Below are 21,959 nucleotides of genomic sequence, written 5' to 3'. Positions count from 1 at the left end.
TCAAATACTCCCAAATGACCTTCTCTACTGCTCATTAATTTATATATCTGGCACGTTACCTCTTATTTGGCTTCTTTTGAAACTAAATTGCCCTTGTCTTTTTAATTCCACACCCCTAATCATTTTCATTGCTGCTCTCTGGACCTTTTCTATTTCAGAGTTATCCTTCCGGAGCATGGCTGGCCAAACTGAACTCGAGTGTTTCAGCTATGGACAACAACTGATTTATACAAGGGCACTGTAACAGACAAGGTTTTACCATCCCTTTCTTAACACTGCTAAACTCTCTTTGCAATTTTGCCTGCTGCTGCATGCTGAGCAGAAGTTTGCATGGAGCTGTTCACAAAGACCTCTGTGGTGTTTTCCTGATTGGTTACAGTTAATTTACAGCACTACAATGGGCATATATAAAACCAGCTATGCCTTCCCATGTGTATTCATTTAACCTGCCACTAGGTTGGCCATCATCTTGTTCAGCTAATTTTTACTTCATGCCCTTTAAAAGCATGCCAGGGTGGGCCCCTCTGCAGGCTGACCTCCTTCATCCCACACCTAAAGGAGGCCAGCTGCCCTCTCTGCCTGCAGAAGGCTCACCATAGAGCAGGGGTGGCCAACCTGTGGCTCTGGAGCGGCTCTTCAGAGGTTAATATGCGGCTCCTTGCATAGGCGCCAACTCCGGTGCTGGAGCTACAGGTGCCAACTTTCCAGTGTGCTACAAGGTGCTCACTGCTCAACCCCTGGCTCTGTCCCAGTCCCCACTCCACTCCTTCCCCCAAGGCCCTTCCACTCCTTCCCCCAAGGCCCCCACCCCTTCCCTTGAGTCTGCCGTGCTCTTGCTCCCCCCCCACCCCCGAGCCTCCTGCACACTACAAAACAGCTGATCACGGCAGGCAGGAGGCACAGGGATGGAGGGTTAGGTGCTGATCAGCGGTGCTGCTGGCAGATGGGAGACACTGGGGGCGGGGGAAACTGATGGGGGCTGCTGACATGTTACTGTGGCTCTTTGGCAATGCACATTGGTAAATTCTGGCTCCTTCTCAGGCTCAGGTTGGCCACCCCTGCCATAGAGAAGCAGCAGCCAAGAAGCCAGAGTGGGAGAGGCAGGCAGTGGGTGGAGCTAGGGGATGCAGGCATCTTTCCTCCAATGGCTCTATGGAGGCCCCCTTGCATAGGGGAAGGTCTTTCAAACACTGCTTTAGAACTGGCATAAAGAAGGAAGTTGCATAGCGTAGCTATAGGAAAGGAAGCACTTCCTAGCCTGGCTGAAGGCCAATAGCACCACCTCAGTTTGTGCAACTTCCAGTGCCTTCAATGATACTTCATGGCTATTGCTAATTAAGGTGGGTGAGAATCCTCAAGGAGCTGAATGTGCAGCCAGTGAACAAATACCTTGTTGGTGGCATCGTACTGCTGGATTTTGTCCTGCAGCTCAGCAGCATGCGATTCAGACACACGCCCACTCGCCACAGGGTCACACTGAGTCAGCTGCTGATGGTCCTCAGGCAGATTCTGGAGAGACAGAAGAGAAGTGAGTGGCCTGAGTCCTTGCCTTGTTTCTATTCAGAGTGATGGTAGCCCTCCTAACGTGGATTATAGCCGCCTTCTCAACATCCTGCCACGTGCACCTCCACCCTCTCTTGCTACATGTCTGGCTGATCCTTCAGGGACCTTCTGGCAGTTCCTCCTCCCCTCCCAAGGGTCTGTTCTTGGCCCACTGTTCTCCCTTTACACCCTCTCACTGGGTGACCTCATCTGTTCATACAGCTTCAACTACCATCTCCAGCCAGCGACTCACCAATCTACTTCCCCCACTCCAATCCTGTCCCTCAAGCGTGCTTTGCGGTCAGCTTAACATGGCCAGAGCTGAACTTAGCTTCCTTCTGAAACTCCATTCACTTTAGATCACCACCAGTTCCTCAGCCCATAATGCAGGATAATCGCTGCCTCCTCCCTTGCCGTCACACCCAGCCAGTCCTGACACTTCATCATCAGGATCTGACCTTTTCTGTCCAACCTGACAGCAAACACTCTTGTTCAGGTCCTTACCTCCTGTCCCTATTATTGTAACCTCCTTCTCAGAGGCCTCCCTGGCACCCTTCAGTCCATCCAAAATGCTGCTGCAAAGATCACCTTCCTCACCACAGGACTGGAACCTATTTCCCACCCTCTTTGAATCACTCAACTGGCTCCTATCTACACAATGTCCAGTCCAAGATTCTTGTAATCACCCTTCACAGTTCTCCATAACTTAGCTGATGACCTTCTGCGCTGCCCCTTCCACTCCCAGTGATGTCAACCTCAATGTCCTACTTTATCCACAAATATCGTTGCCTGCTCCCGCAACATGCATGGAATGCCCTTTCTCAGATGATTCATGAGGCCAACACTTCTCATTCAGGTCCCCCCACTCACTCCTGCCACTAGGCCTGAAAAAGTTACCCAAGACAGACATCAATTTACTTGGAAAGCAAAGAAAAAGAATCACACCTTCCTTAGTGCAGCATGCTGTGGCCAGCAATCACTGGGTAATCATATAATAATTTGATTGACTCTTCTGTCATCAGCCCTCCTTACTGTCTCACTCCTTCACATCTAATTAGGCCTGTAAGCTCTTTGGGGCTGAGTTCAGACCCACTGTCTAGAAGGTGAGAAGCACTCTTTCAGGTATCAGCAGATAATTTTGGCTGAGCTTTGAAATTTTGTCTAGATCTAGTTCTCAGCAGGGACAAGAGCCTTTGCTTGCTTGACAGCATATTTAGTGCTGTAAGTGACGGGGCGAGCAATCACTTCTGAACAAGTGCCATGGACAGCGGGTAAGGTTTTAATAAAGCTCTGCACTCTGACATCCCTGCACATTGTTCAACCTGGCCTGACAAGGGGCCCTTGAGCATAGACGGGGCTGCTGCTAGCACATCTTACAGAAGGCAGACTGTAACTCTTTAGTTGTGCCTTTTCGGCAGCCTGCAAGGCTGAAAGCGGTTTTGATGTTTTGCAGAAAATGCCAGTGCCAACCAGGCCTAAGAAGTCATCTGCCTATCAGATCTTAATGCTCTGAGACATTCTAATTGTGATGAATGAACCTAAAATGATTGCTATTCCAGGCAAGGACCAAAGACAAGAAGCCTATCAGCTTCTTAGGGAAACGCAACTCCTATGATTGGCAGATTTTCATGTTAATGGAATGAGCGCAATATTTGGCTCTTGAAGAGTAGTTTTCCTACTGGGGAAAAGGAGGGAAAAAAAACATTTATACAAAAACTATTTACTTTGCTGGCAACTGTCTGACTTTCCATTTCTAGCATTAAAGCCATTCAGAGTGTGAGTAAGAGCTTTCTCCTTCTGCCAGATCCAGCACTGAAATCTGTGGAGTGCTGGTGATAACATTTTGTTGCCATGGTAAGAAATGGGAAGTTGCAAATTCAACATGATGAATCACTGCAGAAACAGACATGTGACAAAGGCTCGCGTTTAGAAAACCCTTTGTAAGTAACTCTGAGATGTAACAAAGATAGTAAGACATGAGAGAAAGCCAAGCCATTTAAATCCATATACAAATTAATGTTTGTTCCACTCTTGAAAGATGTGCATTAAGAAAAAAAAAAATCTTATTCTTAATACTGTACAAATGTCCCCAGTAATGAAAAATGAGCAGTGAGGGATATAGAGACCGTAGGATAGGGCAGAAGCTGCAGCACTGTCCCTCACTAGGAGGTTTTTCAGGTGGTGTCAGCAGATCTTTAATCATGAGCTACAAGTGGATTAGCAGTGAATTTATTACTTTTGTCAGTTTGTGTTCCTCCATAGCACAATTTCTAGCCTGTCAATAAAGCCACATCATAGCTGATGCGGAAAGAGTACAAGTCTTTGGAAAATGCCAGACTAGGAAAAGAATCAGCCACTGAATAGGAAATGTATCCACTGACTACAGTTGCCATAGTAATAAACAAGCATCTTTCTAGTCCCTAAGGCTAGCAGGCACATTAGACAGCAAGACTGCTAATGTCAATACAATTAGACTGACATGGATATTCCTGAATTGAAGCTGACTGGGGCTTTCTATTCATTAGAAAAGAGGTAAAGTAGTTACAGGTGTAGTTTTCTGGCCACATGCTAATCAGGATTTTAAAGCCTGGCAAAACAGAGAAAATCCAGAGCTATAAGTGGACTGGAATGTACGCAGTGGGCAAGACACCTAGAACTCCTCTGAAAGCAGAGTCTTCAACTCACAGGCTCTTTGGTGGCATCTGCCACTAATCACTTGAACTTTTTAACGGATCAGGAGACAAACCAAGTATCTAGAATGCTAGCCCTAAAATCATCCACTGAAGCAAATCCATCTCAAAGATGACAGTCTCTGTAGGTAACATACCAGTGTACCCCTGTGTGCATTTGAGGACTGATCCTTAGAAGGAGGATTATAGTTTAGGACTCTGTCTGGGAGGAGGAAGATTCCTGATACATCAGAACAAAGCAGTTATAAAGGCCAATAGAAATCAGCACTTAGAAGAGGTCTCTGACAACTTACAATATTTCCTTTAGTGGAACTTATCAATTTAAACCAAGTTATAGAGAGGAGCAAGGAAAAATAAAGTAGCAGTATTTGCTTGGGAGGAAACTAGAGGCAAACTAAAACTCAGACCCACACTAGTTTACAGTCTTAGGAAGGAGCAGCAGAGAGAGAGAGAGAGAGAGAGAGAGATGTGAAGGCACCAAGATCCAGAGGGCTCACTTCTTCAAAACACGGCAGGAAGACAATACCTGGTAATGGAAAAGGAACGGATTGCATAGAGGGGGTACAGTTAAAAGGCAGCTACCTATTCCTAGCCTGAGTTTGGCTACATTTAGCTATGCATATGATCTCAGCACATCTGAATCCACAGTGGTCTCAGGGTCAGTATTTTTTTTAAACTAATGTTGCACATTGACCTCTACCTGTACCCGAAGTGGCATATAATCTTCACAGAGATCATCCCACAGCTCCTGCAGGTCAGAAAGCTCCAAGGGAAAGGGTTTTGTGGCTGCACTGAGGAAACCAGAACCAGCATTCACTGAGCCAAGAAGAGCACTTCCATCCACCAGGTCATGGCTAGGCTTGGAACATGGCAGGATGGATTTCACTGGAATAGGTAACCTGCTCCCTCTGGGACTCTGAACAGGCTTGTAGTCAAAAGCTTTGATCAGCCTAAGGGCTAGCTCCAACCTATTCCCATACAATGACGAGTTTGGAGTGGTACGGGCATCTGAGCAATCATCACACTTCTCACTCCCTTTTACACCTTTGTCTGCTTCCTCATCCTTCTGTCGTGGAGGGCTGACCTTAACCATTGTGTCCAAGGATTCAACAGAGGACCCAGGAGTCCCTTCCTCCATGCTTTCTTCTTCCACAGGCACCGTGGCACTTGCCAAGTCAGCAGTTATAGGTTCACATACAGAAGATTCCTCATTGCATACACTAGCTGGCCACCTGGTGGAAGGACCACAAGAGATACTCCTGGCCACCTTTCGTGGGACTCTGCAAATTGCTTCATAGTCAGCATCTGCAACACGTAATGCAGCACAACCACGGCATCGCCTTGGGCGGTTACCCATGCTCTCCGAAGTGTGGCAGCTGTGCAGTTCTGGGATATGTTCCTCATGCTCTGTCCAGCATTCAAATCCAGAATAGGCAAAGTCCTCCTGAAGAAGGGCGGTGTATCTGACATCAGGCAGGCCAGAAATGTCAACAGTCATATCCCCAACAACTTTGTCATCAATACCAGAGTCTTCATTATTCCTCCTATACATGCTGGCAATGCAAAACTTGAGGCGATCCTTCTCCAGCAGCAGCTTCTGCAAACGCTCGATGGAGAGGGCTTCGATGCGAGCGATGACTGTGTCAAACCTGTAGATGCGGTCCAGCATGAACGCACACTTGCTGCAGGCAAATTCAGCTTTGCCATCTCGGCAGAGCTCCTTGCCCAGGACATGGGAGAGAAGCACCTGCAAGTTGAGCTTGGCAGCCGTGTGGAATATCCAGCGTCTCTGGTTGCCACAGAGCTCCCGGGCGCAAATCCTACAGATCTCCCTCATCTTCCTCTCTAGCACCCAGACCCACGCCCAGGCCTGCTGAGGGAGTCCTCTCTGCTCACTCAATATATCTCCTGGGGGCGTTCACTGGGACCTCCTCACCTCACAGGCTCCCCCCACCTTAAGAATCCCCCTTACCCCACAGGCTGCCCCCAGGGATCCCTGACCCCACAGGCTGTCCCCCACCCTGGGGGATCCCCAATCTCACAAACTGCCACCAGAGATCCCTGACCCCACCTTAGGGTCCCACTGACCGCACAGGCTGACCCCCTTGGGGAACACTCCCGATCCCTCAGTCTGTCCCAGTGACCCCTCAAGCTTACCCCAGAGTCCCCCTGACCCCACAGCCCCTCCCTTGGTGACCCCTGACCCACCCCCCCGGCTCCCCGCTTGGGCTCGGGGCCCCGCCCGGGCTGCGCGCGGCCCGAGGCCAGGGAAGGGCAGGGCGCGACCGGCCGTGAGGCGGCAGCAACCCGCCACGACACGTCCCGCCGCCCGCGAGGCGCCTGCTGCCACTGGGGCTCTTTGATTACGGCTCAGATTGCAAGATGGCTCCGCCGCGCATGCGCGCCCAGCCGGGATTTCTGGGAGTTGTAGTTTCCATCCTCTGCCCACAGCCTAGTAGCGCGTGCGCAGAGGAAGCCGCGATGCAAAGCGGGCCAAACGACGGTACAGTCTCCCGCTCCCCTCCAGTCCCAGTTCTCATGGGAGATTCAGCACAAAACCCAGCAGCCAAACAGGATCCTCAGTGCCACACAGAGCCCACCCCCACCCCAGTGCTCCCCCTGCCAAGGCAATGCGCTCTGCAAACAGTGACCCTACTGCCAGGGCTGGCTTTAGGCCGATTCCCCGGAATCGGGCCCCACGCCTTAGGCACCTTTTTAATTTTTTTTACTCAGCCAGCAGCGGTCCGGGTCTTTGGCAGCAGGGGGTCCTTCAGTGCCACGGACAACCCGGAGCGAGTGAAGGACCCGCCGCCGCCGAAGTGCCGCCGAAGAACCAGACTGCCGCCGGGTATTCGAATCGGGCCCCGCAGTTCCTAAAGCCGGCCCTGCCTGCTGCACCCCCAGCCAATTACCATGTCATGCAGTGCCACCTGCCCTACCTCCCTGCAGCCAGGGCCTCTTACCACCCGCTGTGCCAAGCACCCACAATTCACCTCGTGTCCTCACCCACTGCCAGCCACCAGCTACTGTGTGCCACTTCCCACCTGTCACCCAGCACCCGGTACGTACACATCACCAGCCTCCTGCTACCAGCAGGCCCTGGTACCACTCGACCCACACATCAGTGCCAGCCACACATTCCACCATTGTGCACACCCCCAGCACCAGCCATATTTACCAATGGGCTTCTCATACTACCCAGCATCACATGCAGACAAGAGTTGCCCAACGCTCAATCCTATGTGCTGCTGACCACTATCTACCAACCAAGCCCAACCAGCAGTGGCTCCCTCCTCCCAAGGCTCCAGCCAACGCATCCAACACCCTGCAGCACCTAGATCCACCTGCCATACATAGGCACCCACTTCCACTGTTCCCGGTGGGTGCTTGACCCCGACCCCACCCCTGACCCCACCCCTGCACTACCCTCGCCCTGCCCCATTCCACCCCTTCCCCCAAGTCCTGCCCCGCCTCTTCTCCACTTCCTCCCCTGAGAGTGCCAAGTCCCCACTCTTTCCCCCATCCCTTCCTCCTGGAAAGTCCTAAGTGCCATCAAACAGCTGTTTGGTGGCGGGAAGCGCTGGGAGGTAGGCGGAGGAGCGGGGACGCAGCACGCTCGGGAGAGGGAGGACAGGGCAGGGGGAGCTTGGCTGCTGGTGGGTGCAGAGCACCCACTAATTTTTCCCTGTGGGTGCTCCAGCCCTAGAGCACCCACGGAGTCGGTGCCTATGCTGTCATGTACTCACCATCTGCTCACACAGCTCCCTGTGCCACTATCCCAAAGCCCTGCATAATACCAGCACCCACTCTACCCAGTACTTCTAGCAGCCAAACAGCTCCTAAGGCTGTGTCTACACTGCCACTTTCAGCACTAAAACTTTAGTCATTTAGGGGTGTGAAAAAACACCCCCCAAGTGACAAAAGTTTTAGCATTGAAAAGCGCCAGTATAGACAGCACTTTATCGCCGGGAGCTGGGCTCCCATTGCTCGTTCAGGGTGGGGTTTTTTAATCGCAGGGAGAGCACTTCCCCAGCGATAAAGTATGACTACACTGCCCATGTCTCGGCCGTGCTGTAACGTAGGCAGTGCAGATATACCCTAAGTGTGCTGGTTTGACACTAGTGGAAACAGGAGTGATCCTTTGCAGTGCAAGCTTTCCTCAGACCAACTCCCAACACTGTGCCCCGGTTCCAAACTGGAGAGACCACACCAAGCTAGGCATGAAAGGAGTTGTTCCAAATGAGCTTACTGCCAACAAGACAGCCAATTAACACCAGTTGTATTATCACTGATTATTTGCATTAAAGAAGCACCTAGAGGTCAGGGCTCCATTGTGCTAGGTGTACAACAAATGTACAACAAAGAGACAGTCCTCATAGACTCATAGACTTTAAGGTCAGAAGGGACCATTATGATCATCTAGTCTGACCTCCTACACAACGCAGGCCACAGAATCTCACCCACCCACTCCTGTAACAAACCCCTAACCTATGCCTGAGTTATTGAAGTCCTCAAATCATGGTTTAAAGACCTCAAGTCCTGCCCCAAGACACTTACAATCTAAGGCCCTGTTTACACTGGCATGTTTCTGTGCAGTAAAGCAGCTTTCTGTGCTGTAACTCCCGAGGTGTACACACTGCCAAGCCACTTAGTGCACAGAAACTGCACCTTTGTAGTGCTTTAAAAAATACCACCCCAACGAGAGGCGTAGAGCTTTCTGCGCCGGGGCTACCGCACCGCGGTGCCAGTGTAGACACCGTGGTCAATTACAGTGCTACAATTAGCCTCTGGGAGTTGTTTCACAATGCCTGTTCTCATCTCTCTGGCCATTGGTTTGAACTCTACTGCCCTGCCCTCAGGTGACCAACCATCATCCCCACTCCATAAATTCCTTTGAAATTTTGAAAGTCCCCTTCTTGTTTGCTCGGTGACGCGTGCAGTGGTGTCAGCACATCTTTCCAGGTGGCCATGCCTGTTCCATGCACCAGGCGATCCCCTGCTTGGAGCAATACCGAGCTGCTGGACCTCATCAGCATTTGGGGAGAGGAGGCAGTGCTTTCACAGCTGCGCTCCAGCTGTAGGAATTATGATACCTACGGACAGATTTCACGATGCATCACAGAAAGGGGCCATGACCGGGACACATTGCAGCGCAGGGTCAAAGTGAAGGAGCTGCAGAACGCCTACCACAAGGTGTGGGAGGCAAACCGCTGCTCCAGTGCTGCGCCCACGAGCTGCCGGTTCTACAAAGAGCTGGATGCGATACTCAGAGGCCACTCCACATCCACTGCGAAGAGCACTGTGGATACTTCGGTGGCTCGTGTGTCAGTTGAGAGTGGACTGAGCCAGGAGGAAGAAATCTTGGATGAGGATGTGGACAGGGAGGCGAACCCAGAGGCAGAGGATGACTTGGAGGTCAGAGAGGCATGCAGCCAGGAGCTCTTTTCTACCCCGGAAGAGGCTAGCCAGTCACAGCTGTTGGATCTTGGCGAAGCACAAACAGGAGGGGAGGCCCCTGGTAAGTGGATTTGATTTTGGGAATCACTGAAGCGAGTTGTTGGGGGAAGGAGGGTTGCAGAAACCAGGCTTGTCTCCCACCGCATGCCTCGTCTGAGCCGTGGAACAGGCTGTTGATTGATTCCCTCACTTCATGGGAATCTCCCTCAGAGGATTGCCCAGGAAACTCTCATAGAGATACTGAGCAATCCACTGCCACAGGTTCTTCGGCAGAGCTGCTTTGTTTCTTGCCCCATTAACGGTAACTTTCCCGCACCACTGTGCCGTCACGGGGGGGCAGGGGGGGGGGAGGGAAAGGATCATTGCTGCACAAAGGCAAGCTGCACAGGGGCCAAGGCAGAAGCCACAGTCTTGGAGAAGACCCTCCCTTGATTCCCTGCTGAACCTCAGCAGCGAGATATCTTCCATAATGATCACATCCTGTGGAAAGTGTGGGGATAGGAATGATTATCAGGCCCCCCCTACAGTGCTGGCTCTCCCCAAGAGCCACATGCCCAGTGTACAGCAGGATCCGGGAAGACTGATTTACCCTGCCCCTGCAGCTACTCACCACTTTGGGGGTCTTGTGGATCATATGTGCTTGCCTGGGGTCAGCCAGTTAGTGACAGGTATGTGAGTATTGTCTGTGTTTTAAATCACTGAATCAGTGTTCTCTGTGTTGCAAACAATACTGTTTCTGTAATATGTTGCATTTAAACTTCACAGAGATGACCTTGGGAGCCCAGCCTCCCTCTTTGGTACCAATGGCTGAATGGCTGCGCAGAATTAGAGAGCGGCCAAGAAAACTAAGGAGGACCTTCTGTGTGATGTTATGATGCACTCCGCCGCCAAGAAACAGGAATTGAAGGAGCGGTGGGAGAGCGAGAAGAGGGACTGAAAGGAGAATGTGGCACGCCAGAATGAAGCCACAGAGCAGCTCTTAAAGGTTATGGAGCACCAAGCAGACACGCTCCAGGCGATACTAGCTCTTCAAACCGAGTAGTTCCGTGTCCGCCCTCCCCTGCAGCCGCTGTCGCAAAACTCTTTCCTATGTGCCCCCCCAGACACTGCCAACACACTCTTATCAACCTCCTGGCTCCACTCTATACCCGCAGCATTCTTCTCCTTCCCCGTCACAGTCCAGCACTGTGGACTCCCACTACCCACTGCACTCAACACCCATCTGTCTGCAGTTTGGCTCTGCTGAAGTACAACACCCGCTGCATTGTACTCCAAAGGACAGGTTGGATATGATCCCTGCATATACACAAATCTTTAGCCATCCTGGGACCCCCTCCTCTTCCTGGGATCTTCCCTTCCCACACCCCATCACTGATGACGTTTTTTTTGGTTTGCCTCTCTTCTCCAGTTGTTTTTTTAATAAAAGAATTGTGTTGGTTTGAAAGCAATCTTTTTTCTATTAATTGAAAGCAAAAAGCACCCTGCGAAACAACATACAATTATGTTAAATCCACATATTGCATCATCTACACCAATCACCTCCTAGCATTACAAGCACTGCACTCCCGAGCATAGCAACAAATATTAGTGGCTTTCAGCTTCAAATTGCTGCCTCAAGGTATCCCTTATCCTTATGGCCCCACGCTGGGTCCCTCTAATAGCCCTGGTCTCTGGCTGTTCAAACTCAGCCTCCAGGCACTGAGCCTCTGCAGTCCAGCCTGAGTGAAGCTTTCACCATTCCCTTCACAAATATTATGGAACGTACAGCACGTGGCTATAAGTATAAGAATATTGTCATTGGCCAGGTCCAGCTTCCCATAGAGGCATGCAGGCCATCAGGCTTTTAAACGGCCAAAAGCACATTCAATAGTCATTCTGCACTTGCTCAGCCTGTTGTTGAACTGCTCCTTGCTGCTGTCAAGGTGCCCCGTGTATGGCTTCATAAGCCATGGCATTAAGGGGTAGGCAGTGTCTCCCAGGATCACAATGGGCATTTCAACTTCCCCTACGGTGATCTTCTGATCCTGGACGAAAATCCCTGCTTGCAGCTTCCTGAACAAGCCAGTGCTCTGAAAGATGCGTGTGTCATGCATCTTTCTGGACCAGTCTGCATTAATGTCTGTGAAACGCCCACGGTGATCCACAAGCGCCTGGAGAACCATTGAGAAATACCCCTTGTGATTAATGTACTCAGTGGCTAGGTGGTCTGGTGCCAGAATTGGAATATGCGTGCCATCTATCGCCCCTCCGTAGTTAGGGAAGTCCATTTGTGCAAAGCCATCTACAATGTCACGGACGTTGCCCAGAGTCATGTCTTTCAGAGCAGGATGCGATTAATGGCCCTGCAGACTTCCGTCAACACGAGTCCAATGGTTGACTTTCCCACTCCGAACTGGTTAGCAACCAATCGGTAGCAGTCTGGAGTAGCCAGCTTCCACAGTGCAATCTCCATGCGCTTCTCCAACGGCAGGTCAGCTCTCATTTTCCATTCCTTGCATTGCAGGACTGGGGCGAGTTCATCACACAGTCCCATGAATGTGGCTTTCCTCATCTGAAAGTTCTGCAGCCACTGGTCATCATCCCAGACGTGCCTCATGATGTGATCCCACCACTCAGTGCTTGTTTCCTGAGACCACAAGCAATCTCGTGTCATAGCTACTACGCGTGGTGAGATTAATGTCACACTCCTCTTGCCTTTGTAGTTTAAGGAATAACTCCACTGCCACTTGTGACGTGTTGGTCAGAGCAAGCAGCATACTGGTCAACAGTTCGGGATCCATTCCTGCAGCCCGAAGAGGCAGGGCGCGCAGTACACAAACTGTTGAAAGATGGCGCCAAATGTGGACGGAAGCACAGGGATTGCTGGGATGCAAGGCAATGCATCACAGAGCATTGGGACAGGATATAGGATGCCCTGAGACCCCCTCTGCCTTCCCACAACTCTTAGCAGCAGAAGAGGAAGAGATGCTCTGTGGGATAGCTGCCCAGAATGCACCGCTCCGAATACCGCCGCAAGTGTGAACATGCTATTGCGCAGGCAGCTGACAGTGTGAACATACAACAGCGGTTTCCCTTCAACGCTCTCTGAGCAGCGCTGAAACTCCCGGCGCTGTAACTCTGCCAGTGTAGACATTCCCTAAGTGTAAGACAACAAGCAGATGGATACAGCAGACAAAGGGGAGAGTGCGACCCAGGGATCTCTTGATGCCAAGTGGCAATGGGCACAGGGGATGCACTGGATTCTACAGGGATCCCTAGGTCAGACATATACACAATAATTCACTAAGAGGTCTCTCTCTCTCTCCCCCCAAGAGCTCACTGGTCATCATAATCATTGCAAAATGTGTGTATGGATAATGTTTAAGGATTTAGATAACCGTACTGAAAATTGTTCTTAAAATCTGGGAGGTGAGGCAGGTCATGAGAAGGTGACAAAACTCAAACATGTTTGTTACAGGCAGGAAGTGACAGATGCTTATCTCTGTTTCTGGTCAGGTGTGTATTGGGGGCCTCCTGATGAATGCCTGTTCACCTACTGAACCAAATGCCAATCAAGAGATTGTGAAATCTTCATGAAAGGAAACTTTGGCCTTGCTACACTCAGGACTTCACAGCGCGTGAGTGTAGTCGCGCCGCCAGCGCTCCAAGAGAACTCTCACAGCGCTGTATGTACGCCACCTCTCCGAGGGGAATAGCTTGCAGCGCTGCTTACACTGGCGCTTTACAGCGCTGTACTCGCGCTCAGGGGGGTGTTTTTTCACACCCCTGAGCGCAGCAAGTTGCAGCGCTGTACATGCCAGTGTAGCCAAGGCCTTATTGGAAGAGAATGGATTGTGGGGGTGTGACGTTATTGATATACTCTGGGACCATATAGATCATTGTTGCAACCAAGGTCCTGTAGTGGCACGCAAATCTTGTATAAAGGGGGTCAAATGGGGTGTCTAAGACAAGGTTATGGTTTACTGGTTATGATTATGCTGTCTATATGTGTGTATCAGTTTTGTAGTTGAAGTTATGCATATTGGCTCTATACTGTCTGTATTTCAAACTTATGCTATGCTGCTGGGTAACATCCCAGACAAACTGGTGTTAGCTCTGCCTAGCCTGCTTGATGGCCCATTAAGGACCATCAGCTATACAATGAACCCATTGAGAGAAGGCAAATATGCCTTGAGACTCAGCAAAGTATGCAGGAACTTGCCCATGTGACTCCAGACTCCATTTTGCTGTGATTTTCCACAGTAAGAACAAAGAGGTGTTCTTACACCTGGAAAAGACTATATAAGGCTGATGCCTCATCTCCATCTTGTCTTCAATCCTGCTTCTTACCTCTGGAGGAACTTTGCTACAAACTGAAGCTCTGAACAAAGGACTGAGGACCCATCCCAGCGGGGGATGTATTCCAGAGACTTGATTTGAACCTGCAGTTTATTCCATCACTGCTACAAGCCTGAACCAAGAACTTGGCCATTACTGTATGTAATTGATTCCATTTAACCAATTCTAACTCTCTTCTCTATCTTTTTCCTTTTATGAATAAACCTTTAGATTTTAGATTCTAAAGGATTGGCAACAGCGTGATTTGTGAGTAAGATCTGATTTGTATATTGACCTGGGTCTGGGGCTTGGTCCTTTGGGATCAGGAGAACCTTTTTTCTTTTATTTGGGTATTGGTTTTCATAACCATTTGTCCCCCCCTAGCGAGTGGTACTGGTGATGATACTGGGAAACTGGAGTGTCTAAGGAAATTGCTTGTAAGACTTGCGGTTAGCCGGTGGGGTGAGACCGAAGTCCTCTTAGTCTGGCTGGTTTGGTTTGCCTTAGAGGTGGAAAAACCCCAGCCTCGGGCTGTAACTGCCCTGTTTGAGCAATTTGTCCTGAGTTGGCACTCTCAGTTGGGTTCCGCCAGAACCGCATTGTCACAGGGGGTATAGCTGAGGGTCAGAGAGACACCCTGGATCTTTCACAGGGGAGGCAAGCTGACAGCATGACATCCTATGAACAGACGATCACAGCCAGCACTAGCTGTAAAATGCAGGAAGCGCTTTGCTCTGTAAGGCATGACAGTAACTAGCTAAGTACATCTAGGTTCAAGAATGCGTTATGATTTTATATATAACCAGAATATTCTAATACTTCTACTTGCTGTCACTTGAATCTCTAGCCTTTGTTAAATAAAACCTGGACCTGTTTTCACTATAATCATATCTAAGTGCTAGGTGTGAAGCAGCATGGTGATCTGAGGTGGGACTGGTAAGCTGGGGTACACGGCTTCTTTGGGAGCAGTGCATCAGTGAATCCTGCGAGGGGCCAGTGGATCAGAGGCTGGACATTCCAGGGAGATGCTCGGGGGTTGGTGTGTGCCCCCTGCTAACCTGGAGAGAGAGAGAGCAGGGCCTGTGTAGGCCTAGAGGGCATTACTTGTGTTGCGTGGCAGGTGGAGTTGGGGAGCTGGCCTATGGCCTCCTTACGCTAATGGTAGGTGGTAGCCAGGTATCTCAAAGCCCTGGATACTCCTGGGGAAGCATGATAGGGAGCATGCTTGGTCAGCATGTGATACAAAGGTCTCAGCACACTGGCTGCCTAACCCCTGTTGGGTTTCTCGGAGGCCATGGCAGAATGGAGTTTGATGGAGGGGTTTGGAGGACGGTAAGTGGGATGCTCCTTCCAAGCGGAAGGGTCACAGAGGAGCCTGTTGAAAATGTTTGAAATGGGCAATGGAGATGGGCCCCACTCCTGGCACAAAGGCTGGGAATTGGTCTCTCAGTTCTGTGTAAGATAGGGGTGTTGCGATGTGGACCCTGGATTTGCACCTCCAGACTCACGCTGAGAAGGCCACTGCAGAGCACACACTGGCCGATGCAGGCAGGGTTTGGGCTGAACAACTTCGTGAAAATTAGAAAAAAAGTTTGATAAAAAACAATTAACGGCAGAGTAACAAATCGGCAACCCCACAAACCCAAGTACGCAGCCATGGAGGAAATGGGAATCCGAATGGGGGCCCAGTGCTTCCAGCCCTTTGTGTACAGAGAGGAGGAGGAGGAGGGGTAATGGACTGCCTCATCTGCTGAAGGAAGAGACAAGCACAGGGACCCTGATTGGTTGCCCTTCCACAGGAGGTGGGGTAATGGAACGCTCAGGTGGAGAGTCCCCTTGAGGCAGGCACAGATTTCCCCTGGGGACCCATAAACAGGTCAGAGAACTTGTAATCTACGGGAAAGACCCATGGAATTGGCAGATCAGGGTGCCAGCTGCCAAGGCACGACCTGTGCCCTGGGGCACCAAGCTGCTCCCACACTGTGTGACCCGGCAGGGCAGATGGCACCTCACTGCAGAGCATGGAAGCGGAGCTGCAAAAGGGAGGCTTTTTCATGCAGTGTTTTTAGCAGGCAGAAGCGTTGGCTGACTGGGGGCTGGCAGAGGAGTACAGCCTGCATCCTACTGTAGCTCCCCAGCTCGTGACTGTGCTCCAGGCTCAAAGCTTTCATAGCCCTTTTGTTTGCAAAGAAACACTCCACATGTAAACACAGCGAAGTGGAGCTGCTGAACTGAACCAGATTTAGCCACACTGCAGGAGCCCACAGCTCAGGGAGCTGAGCTTTCAGGCCTGTAGATGGTGTCAGATCCTGGGCCAACTGGAACCAAAGCTCTCAATGCAAGAAAGGCCTTGAGGCATGGACCCCTACCTATCTATAGGGTTTTCTACAGCACCCAACACCACCACCACCAGCACCAAACACCCACAGGTTCAGCTTAGAAACTGGAAGCACCGGAGGATTAGTGAAGAACAATTTTGCTAATAAGAGATAAGAAGAAACTACATGGTTCAAGCTGAGCCCAGTAGCCCTGGGGCCAGTGGTAGCCAATACAGCGATCCTGGGGAAGCAATTTCCCTGACAAGGACAGGCTGCTGGAGCAACAGGGGGCACCAATGTTCCACCGCAAGAACTACTGTGAAACCCCAGCTGCTAATCACCTCCACCACCCCACCCCACCCCGGAATCACAGTGTGGGGGACCTGCACCAGCCATGTGCAAGAGCCCAGGCCCAAGAGCAGGGATCTGTTGCAATTAGGATCTCTAAAGAATATGTCCCTTTCCTTACAAGCAGCATTTCAGCTGCCATTATTAAAGGGCTGCGCCTCCTGGTATTTTGACATTACCAGGAATACCTCAGACCGAAGAACCACAGGTGAGTTAATTCCTAATATCAGAGTCTTGCATTTGTGCATTTGCCAAAAGATTTCTGAGTACCACTGTTAAACCCTTTCCAGGAACACAGGCCAATCAGAATGGAGAATGTGCTGCCCTCCCAGGTGTTCCATATGTCTAAGGTTGTTAAATCTCAGTTCAGCTCCAAGTCTGATATAAAATATAAACACGTCCCTTTCCCTCAGGCACCACCAACAGAAATTGACATCACTGATCAGTAACAGTTCTGTGCATATGCCACATCCACAAACCCAGGTTCATTTTCCCTCTCAATCCTTGCTGCTTTGGTGTCTCTGTATCCTCGAGAGCGCCTGGGCCCTCTTCATTGATGTTGGGGCTCATTCTCTATTGCCCTTCCCACAGTCTCTGTGCCTTAGGATGCAGGCAGTGAAGCTTGTCTAGGCATAACTGCCCAGCATAAGCCTCCAAGAATGTGGCTTTGAGGAGGCAATATATGCAGAGAACTCCACCAGCTGCTGGTTAGTAATCTAGTTTGATCCCTTCATGGCCCTGAAAGCCTTACTGATGCTTGGAGCTAGCTTTTCAGAGGGTATTTTAAGACCTCAGTTTAAAACTGCACATGCAGGCAATAATTAGGAAAGCAAGAAACATTACAGGATTAGACCATAATTCCCTACATATTATGGTCTAATTCTGTAATTTTTCTCTTTTTTCTTTTGCTTTTCATAATTGTAAACAAGCCACAAGGCAGCAAGACAAGTCCAGATGTACCAGAGATTGGAAAATGCAAAGTTATTACAGGCTCATTAACAGTTCCCTGGCTAGAGTGATTATCAAGGTCTTCTGATTGAAGCTCAGCAGTTTAAAGACTGAATTCTGCCCTTAGTGACACCTGAGCAATGTTAGACTGAGGGTATCTGAAGACAAAAGGCAGACCTGGCCTCAGACAGAATTCCCATCTTTTAGGGAAAGGTACCACTCGCTGCCAAGCAGGGGAATCTAAAGATTTCCTTTGAGGGGGTTAGGAGGCAGCTTCCAAACCAGACTATTATACGCATTTCACTTCAGCACTGGAGAGATGAGGGTTGATTGGGTGTGACATATTTACCAAATTGTCTTGTTTTTCCTTCACTTGTCAGTTTCAACGGGGTTGTTTTTTGGGTGGGTGAGTCATTTGTTGCCTAAATGTAAGGGGACTGTTGCCCCTTACTAACATTCAGTGGGGTGTTTTGGTTGGCTAGCTCCCAGCACTAAAAGGGGAAGGGTCAATGGGAAATCAGGACCCTGAGATTGACAGTCCCCAGGAACAATGGCGAGAGGCAAATGCTCCAGGTCAGCCTGATTGACAGGGCGGGCAGGCTAATCAGCATGACAGGAGGCCAGGGTGGGTCCCATCCTCCGTGTGAGTTGGAATTGCCTGGGTCAGACTGAGTGGGGCTGAGCTAAGGAGAAAGCAGGGGCCCAAGCTGAGCTGGAGAGCAGAATCGGGCCAGATCCAGAGGGGCCAGAGGCGCAGCCACAGAGCCAGAGACGCAGCCCAGGGAGAGCAGATCCTGTGCTGGGAGCAGAGCTGCAGCCACAGAGCCAGGTGTGGTGAGCAAGTGGGGCCAGCCAAGGGGGGACCTTGGGCAAAGGGCCCAGCACAGAAAGACACCCCTAGCCAAGGGCCCTTGCAGGCCAGACCGGGAGGGGGACCGTAACCTGACGGGGGGCTGATGCTGGGAAGAAGGGTCCCACCACTCAAAGCCCGGAGGTGTGTGGCCACCACCATTGCAAGTGTCCAACCCGCAGCATACCTGCAGCAGAGCCAGGGCCTGAGAAGGAAATCTGGGACCTACAAGGAACAGACTGCGAAGTGCCCTGATGTCCAGAGACACTGTTTGTGATGTTCCCTACCACAGAGCGGGGTGATGTGTTTTCCTTTAACCTTTACCATTTTTCCTTGTTCTTTTCTTTAAATTAATTGTTAATTAAACAACTTGTATTTGCTTTAAATTGTATGGACTAATCAGTGGGTCAGGGAGGTGCCCAGTGCAGAGAGGGTACCCTGGAGTGGGGACACCCTAGCCCCTGTCCTGGGTGACCACAGCAGGGTTGGGGGTTTAGCCCCCCAGGAATCCTGGGCCCAGCCTTGTTGGGGTTACAAGGACTCTGCCAGACAGGAGAGTGGAAGGGGAGCCCTCAAGGGCAGGGAGGCCTCTGGGTAAAGGGAGTGGGAGCGAGGACTCAGATCCTTCTGCTAGCCCACTTCACCGGGGTAGTGCAGAAGCCAGGAAAGTTCCCCACAATAGCGGGACCATTCCCCCGCTTACATAAATATACCAGACAAGGATTAGCCCTCCTCCCCCAGAAAGCAGGTGTCCTTAGAAACTGTGTCCAGCCTTCCCATCAGGAAGTCTCAGAGTGTTGCTACCCTAGAACTAGCACCAGTTCTGGCTAAGGTGCAGCTATAGGAGAGTCACCGGTGTGGCCTTTGCTACCGCTGGCTCCAGGCAGCAGGAATTACTGCTTGGAGTGTTTGTTCATCAAAATGCAAGGCAGGAACTGCCAGCCCCAGGCTCCATCTAGTTCAGCCCCTGACAGTAGCCAGGAGCAGACGCTTCAGCAGAAGGTGCAGAGAGCATGGGGAGAATTATGGACTCACTCAGCACAGGAGAAGTTCCTAGCCGTGTCAGAAGCTGGTTTATGTTCCGAAGCAGGAGGGTTTGTATCCTTTGTACAGTGCATTTCAAGAGAGGCCTGGATGCTGAAATGAGCTGCAAGAACCTTCCAGTGGGATGTTGTTTAATCACAGTCAGCTCTTGGCCTCAGTGAGATCTTGTGGCAGTGAGTTGTACAGGTTAACTGAGCAGTCTGTAAAACAGTGTGTCCTCAGGTAGGTTTAATTTGCTGCCTTTGTTTCCCTGAATGCCCTTCAGCCTTGTATTGCAAGAGGTATATAGGAGTGCCACTTACCTTCCTTGAGAGCCTGAGTTTCTCTCCTTCCCCTGCACTCATCACTTCCAGCCATACACTCTGCCCCTTCCCAGTATGCACTGCTGCAGAGGCCCACAATTTCCCTTGTGATTCCCAGCATTCCCCCAGCGATGCGGAACGCAGGGAGCTTCACTCCCAAGTTCCCATCACAGGCCCTGAACAAAGGCAGCCGGTTGGGTTGACTTCCAGTTGCCATCCCATGACCTCATCCTCCACACACTAATCTGGGAGGGGCTAGTACTAGCTCAGAAGATTTCCCACACCAGTTTTAAAGGGCCAGTACACCCCATTGCAATGCCTGACTCCAATCTGAGCCCCTACTCTGGGAGGCAAGGCAAGTCCCTCCTGCAAAATCCTGTTGTCCTATTGCACAGGATACAAGGCCTTGGCTAATGTATCTGGAGGCCTATAAAGAATTGGATGAGTGCTAGGCATTAAATCACCACAGAATCCTGCCCCAGGCAAAGCCATTGTAAGAGAGTTAGAAAACAATTCTACCCCACTGCCTGGTCCACACTTACCAGACAAACTGTGCCAGTTCACTTCTGGTGCCACTCCACTGAGGTGACAGAGGGACACCTGGCCCAGTGCCTCCACCCAGGTCAGCAGGAACTGGTTTTAAAGCAGTCTCCTAACAGGGGTAAAGCTTGTGGACAGGGAGGGACTGGGAGAAAAGGCCCCCAAATCATGGCTGCTCTCCCACAATCCCTCCCCCCCAAACACACAGAGCCTTATGAGTTAAACCCAACCTACTGAGTGATTTGCTAATTGGTGCATGAAGTGTGACCAGGGGCCCCAGTGCCAGATTTCCACTCGCAGAAAATAGATTTGGCTCAGATGGGCTGAGAATAACAATAAAGAACACAGTGCCACTCGGCTCTTATCAACCCAAGATTGCAAAGCCCTTTACAAAGGAGGCCAACACCAATACCACCATTTTATCAATGGGGAATCTAAGGTACACGGCAGGGAAATGACTTGCCCTGGGTCACCAAGCAGGCCGGTGACAGAGCTGGGACTAGATCCCAGGAAATGGCCCAGCTACATGTGTAGCAGGGACATGTTGGGAGGCCTCAGACTATCCCCTGCACAACTCCCATCTCACCTGCACCTCCATTTCTCTGGGCTCCTCCAGACGCTGCAGCAGGTTCTGCTTCTCTGTGGCCAGCAACTCAATGAGCTGCTCTCTGGCACTTAGCTCCTGGATCAGCTCTTCAATGCGTCTGCCAAGGAGAAAATGGCTTAGTTACCTTGGGAAGAAGAGGAGGATCTCTGCTAAAGGGCTCTGTGCTCAGCACAGGACCCAAGGCAGCTTCACATCACCTTTGCAGAACTGATTCTGGGGTCAGCCAAGGCGTGGGTCAGTCCCCAGAGTAAATTAGAGCACGCTCCTGTTTACGACTGACAGCTCCTAGCCCAAGGGGCTGTTCCTGGAACAGTCCGGAGGGTAGCGACCTGCTGACCACACACCTTCCCCCACCCATGCCCCTGTGCTGGAGGTGCTGCGAGGAGCCGGGGAGTGCACAATCACTATGTTGTCTGTACAGTACCCAGGGAGTCCCCTTATGTGGCTTAACCCATCCCAGCCCGCCAGTACGACCTGCTCTGCGACCACCTGGCTCAGCCAGACACTGCCCCCTAGCAGGATCCCTCCAAGGACTCACTGAGCCCTGACTCTGCTGGATGCCAACCCCCACCCCATCCTGCTCACCCAGCCAGTGACTGGTCCTGCTGTCATGCGGCCCAGTGTGGCTCAGCAAGCGCCACTCTGGGGTCTCCGAGACAAAGATCCCTCTTCTGAACCCCCCAGCTGGGCTACCTGCTCTGTGGGCAAGGGGCCACCAGCCAGGAAGCAGCAGAGGCAAGTCACTGGAGTGACCACGGCTACCTACTTGTCCTTCTGGGCCAGTGCAGCACAGTGATCATCATGCAGAACCTGGGCTCCTCTCTTCTCCTCCTCCTCCTTGGTGAGCTCCTTCAGCTTTTTGGTTAGCTCCAAGCAGCATCCCTTCTCAGCCTCCGCCAGGGCTGCCATCCTCTCTGCCTCGCTCTTTGCTAATCTGGCCTCCTGGGGATGGAATGTGACATGAGCCAGGCTACTCATGCCACCCAGGCAGAGAGC

General features: G+C 51.1%; 1 protein-coding gene across 12 annotated transcripts in view; it reads right to left on the bottom strand.

Moving 5' to 3' along the window:
* The window catches only part of LOC117881392 (myomegalin-like), a 162,662-nt gene that overhangs the window by 76,841 nt on the left and 63,862 nt on the right, over window positions 1-21,959 (bottom strand). For 5 of the 12 annotated variants that reach the window (XM_034778578.1, XM_034778573.1, XM_034778576.1 and 2 more), the window contains exons 1-2: window positions 4,933-6,395; window positions 1,390-1,509 (exon numbers count right to left, since the gene is read on the bottom strand). In XM_034778578.1, coding sequence (XP_034634469.1) covers window positions 1,390-1,509; window positions 4,933-6,069 — 1,257 coding nt within the window. In that variant the 5' untranslated portion in view covers window positions 6,070-6,395. Of the gene's footprint in view, window positions 1-1,389; window positions 1,510-4,932; window positions 6,396-19,505; window positions 19,591-20,942; window positions 21,061-21,725; window positions 21,906-21,959 lie in introns of those variants that run through there. The other 7 variants (XM_034778579.1, XM_034778581.1, XM_034778582.1 and 4 more) reach the window with 5 other exon arrangements.

Source organism: Trachemys scripta, chromosome 8 (genome assembly GCF_013100865.1).
Source record: "Trachemys scripta elegans isolate TJP31775 chromosome 8, CAS_Tse_1.0, whole genome shotgun sequence".
Lineage (NCBI taxonomy): Eukaryota > Metazoa > Chordata > Testudines > Emydidae > Trachemys > Trachemys scripta.
The sequence above is the reverse complement of the archived record's forward strand: the minus strand, read 5'-3'. Positions and strand labels throughout refer to the sequence as shown.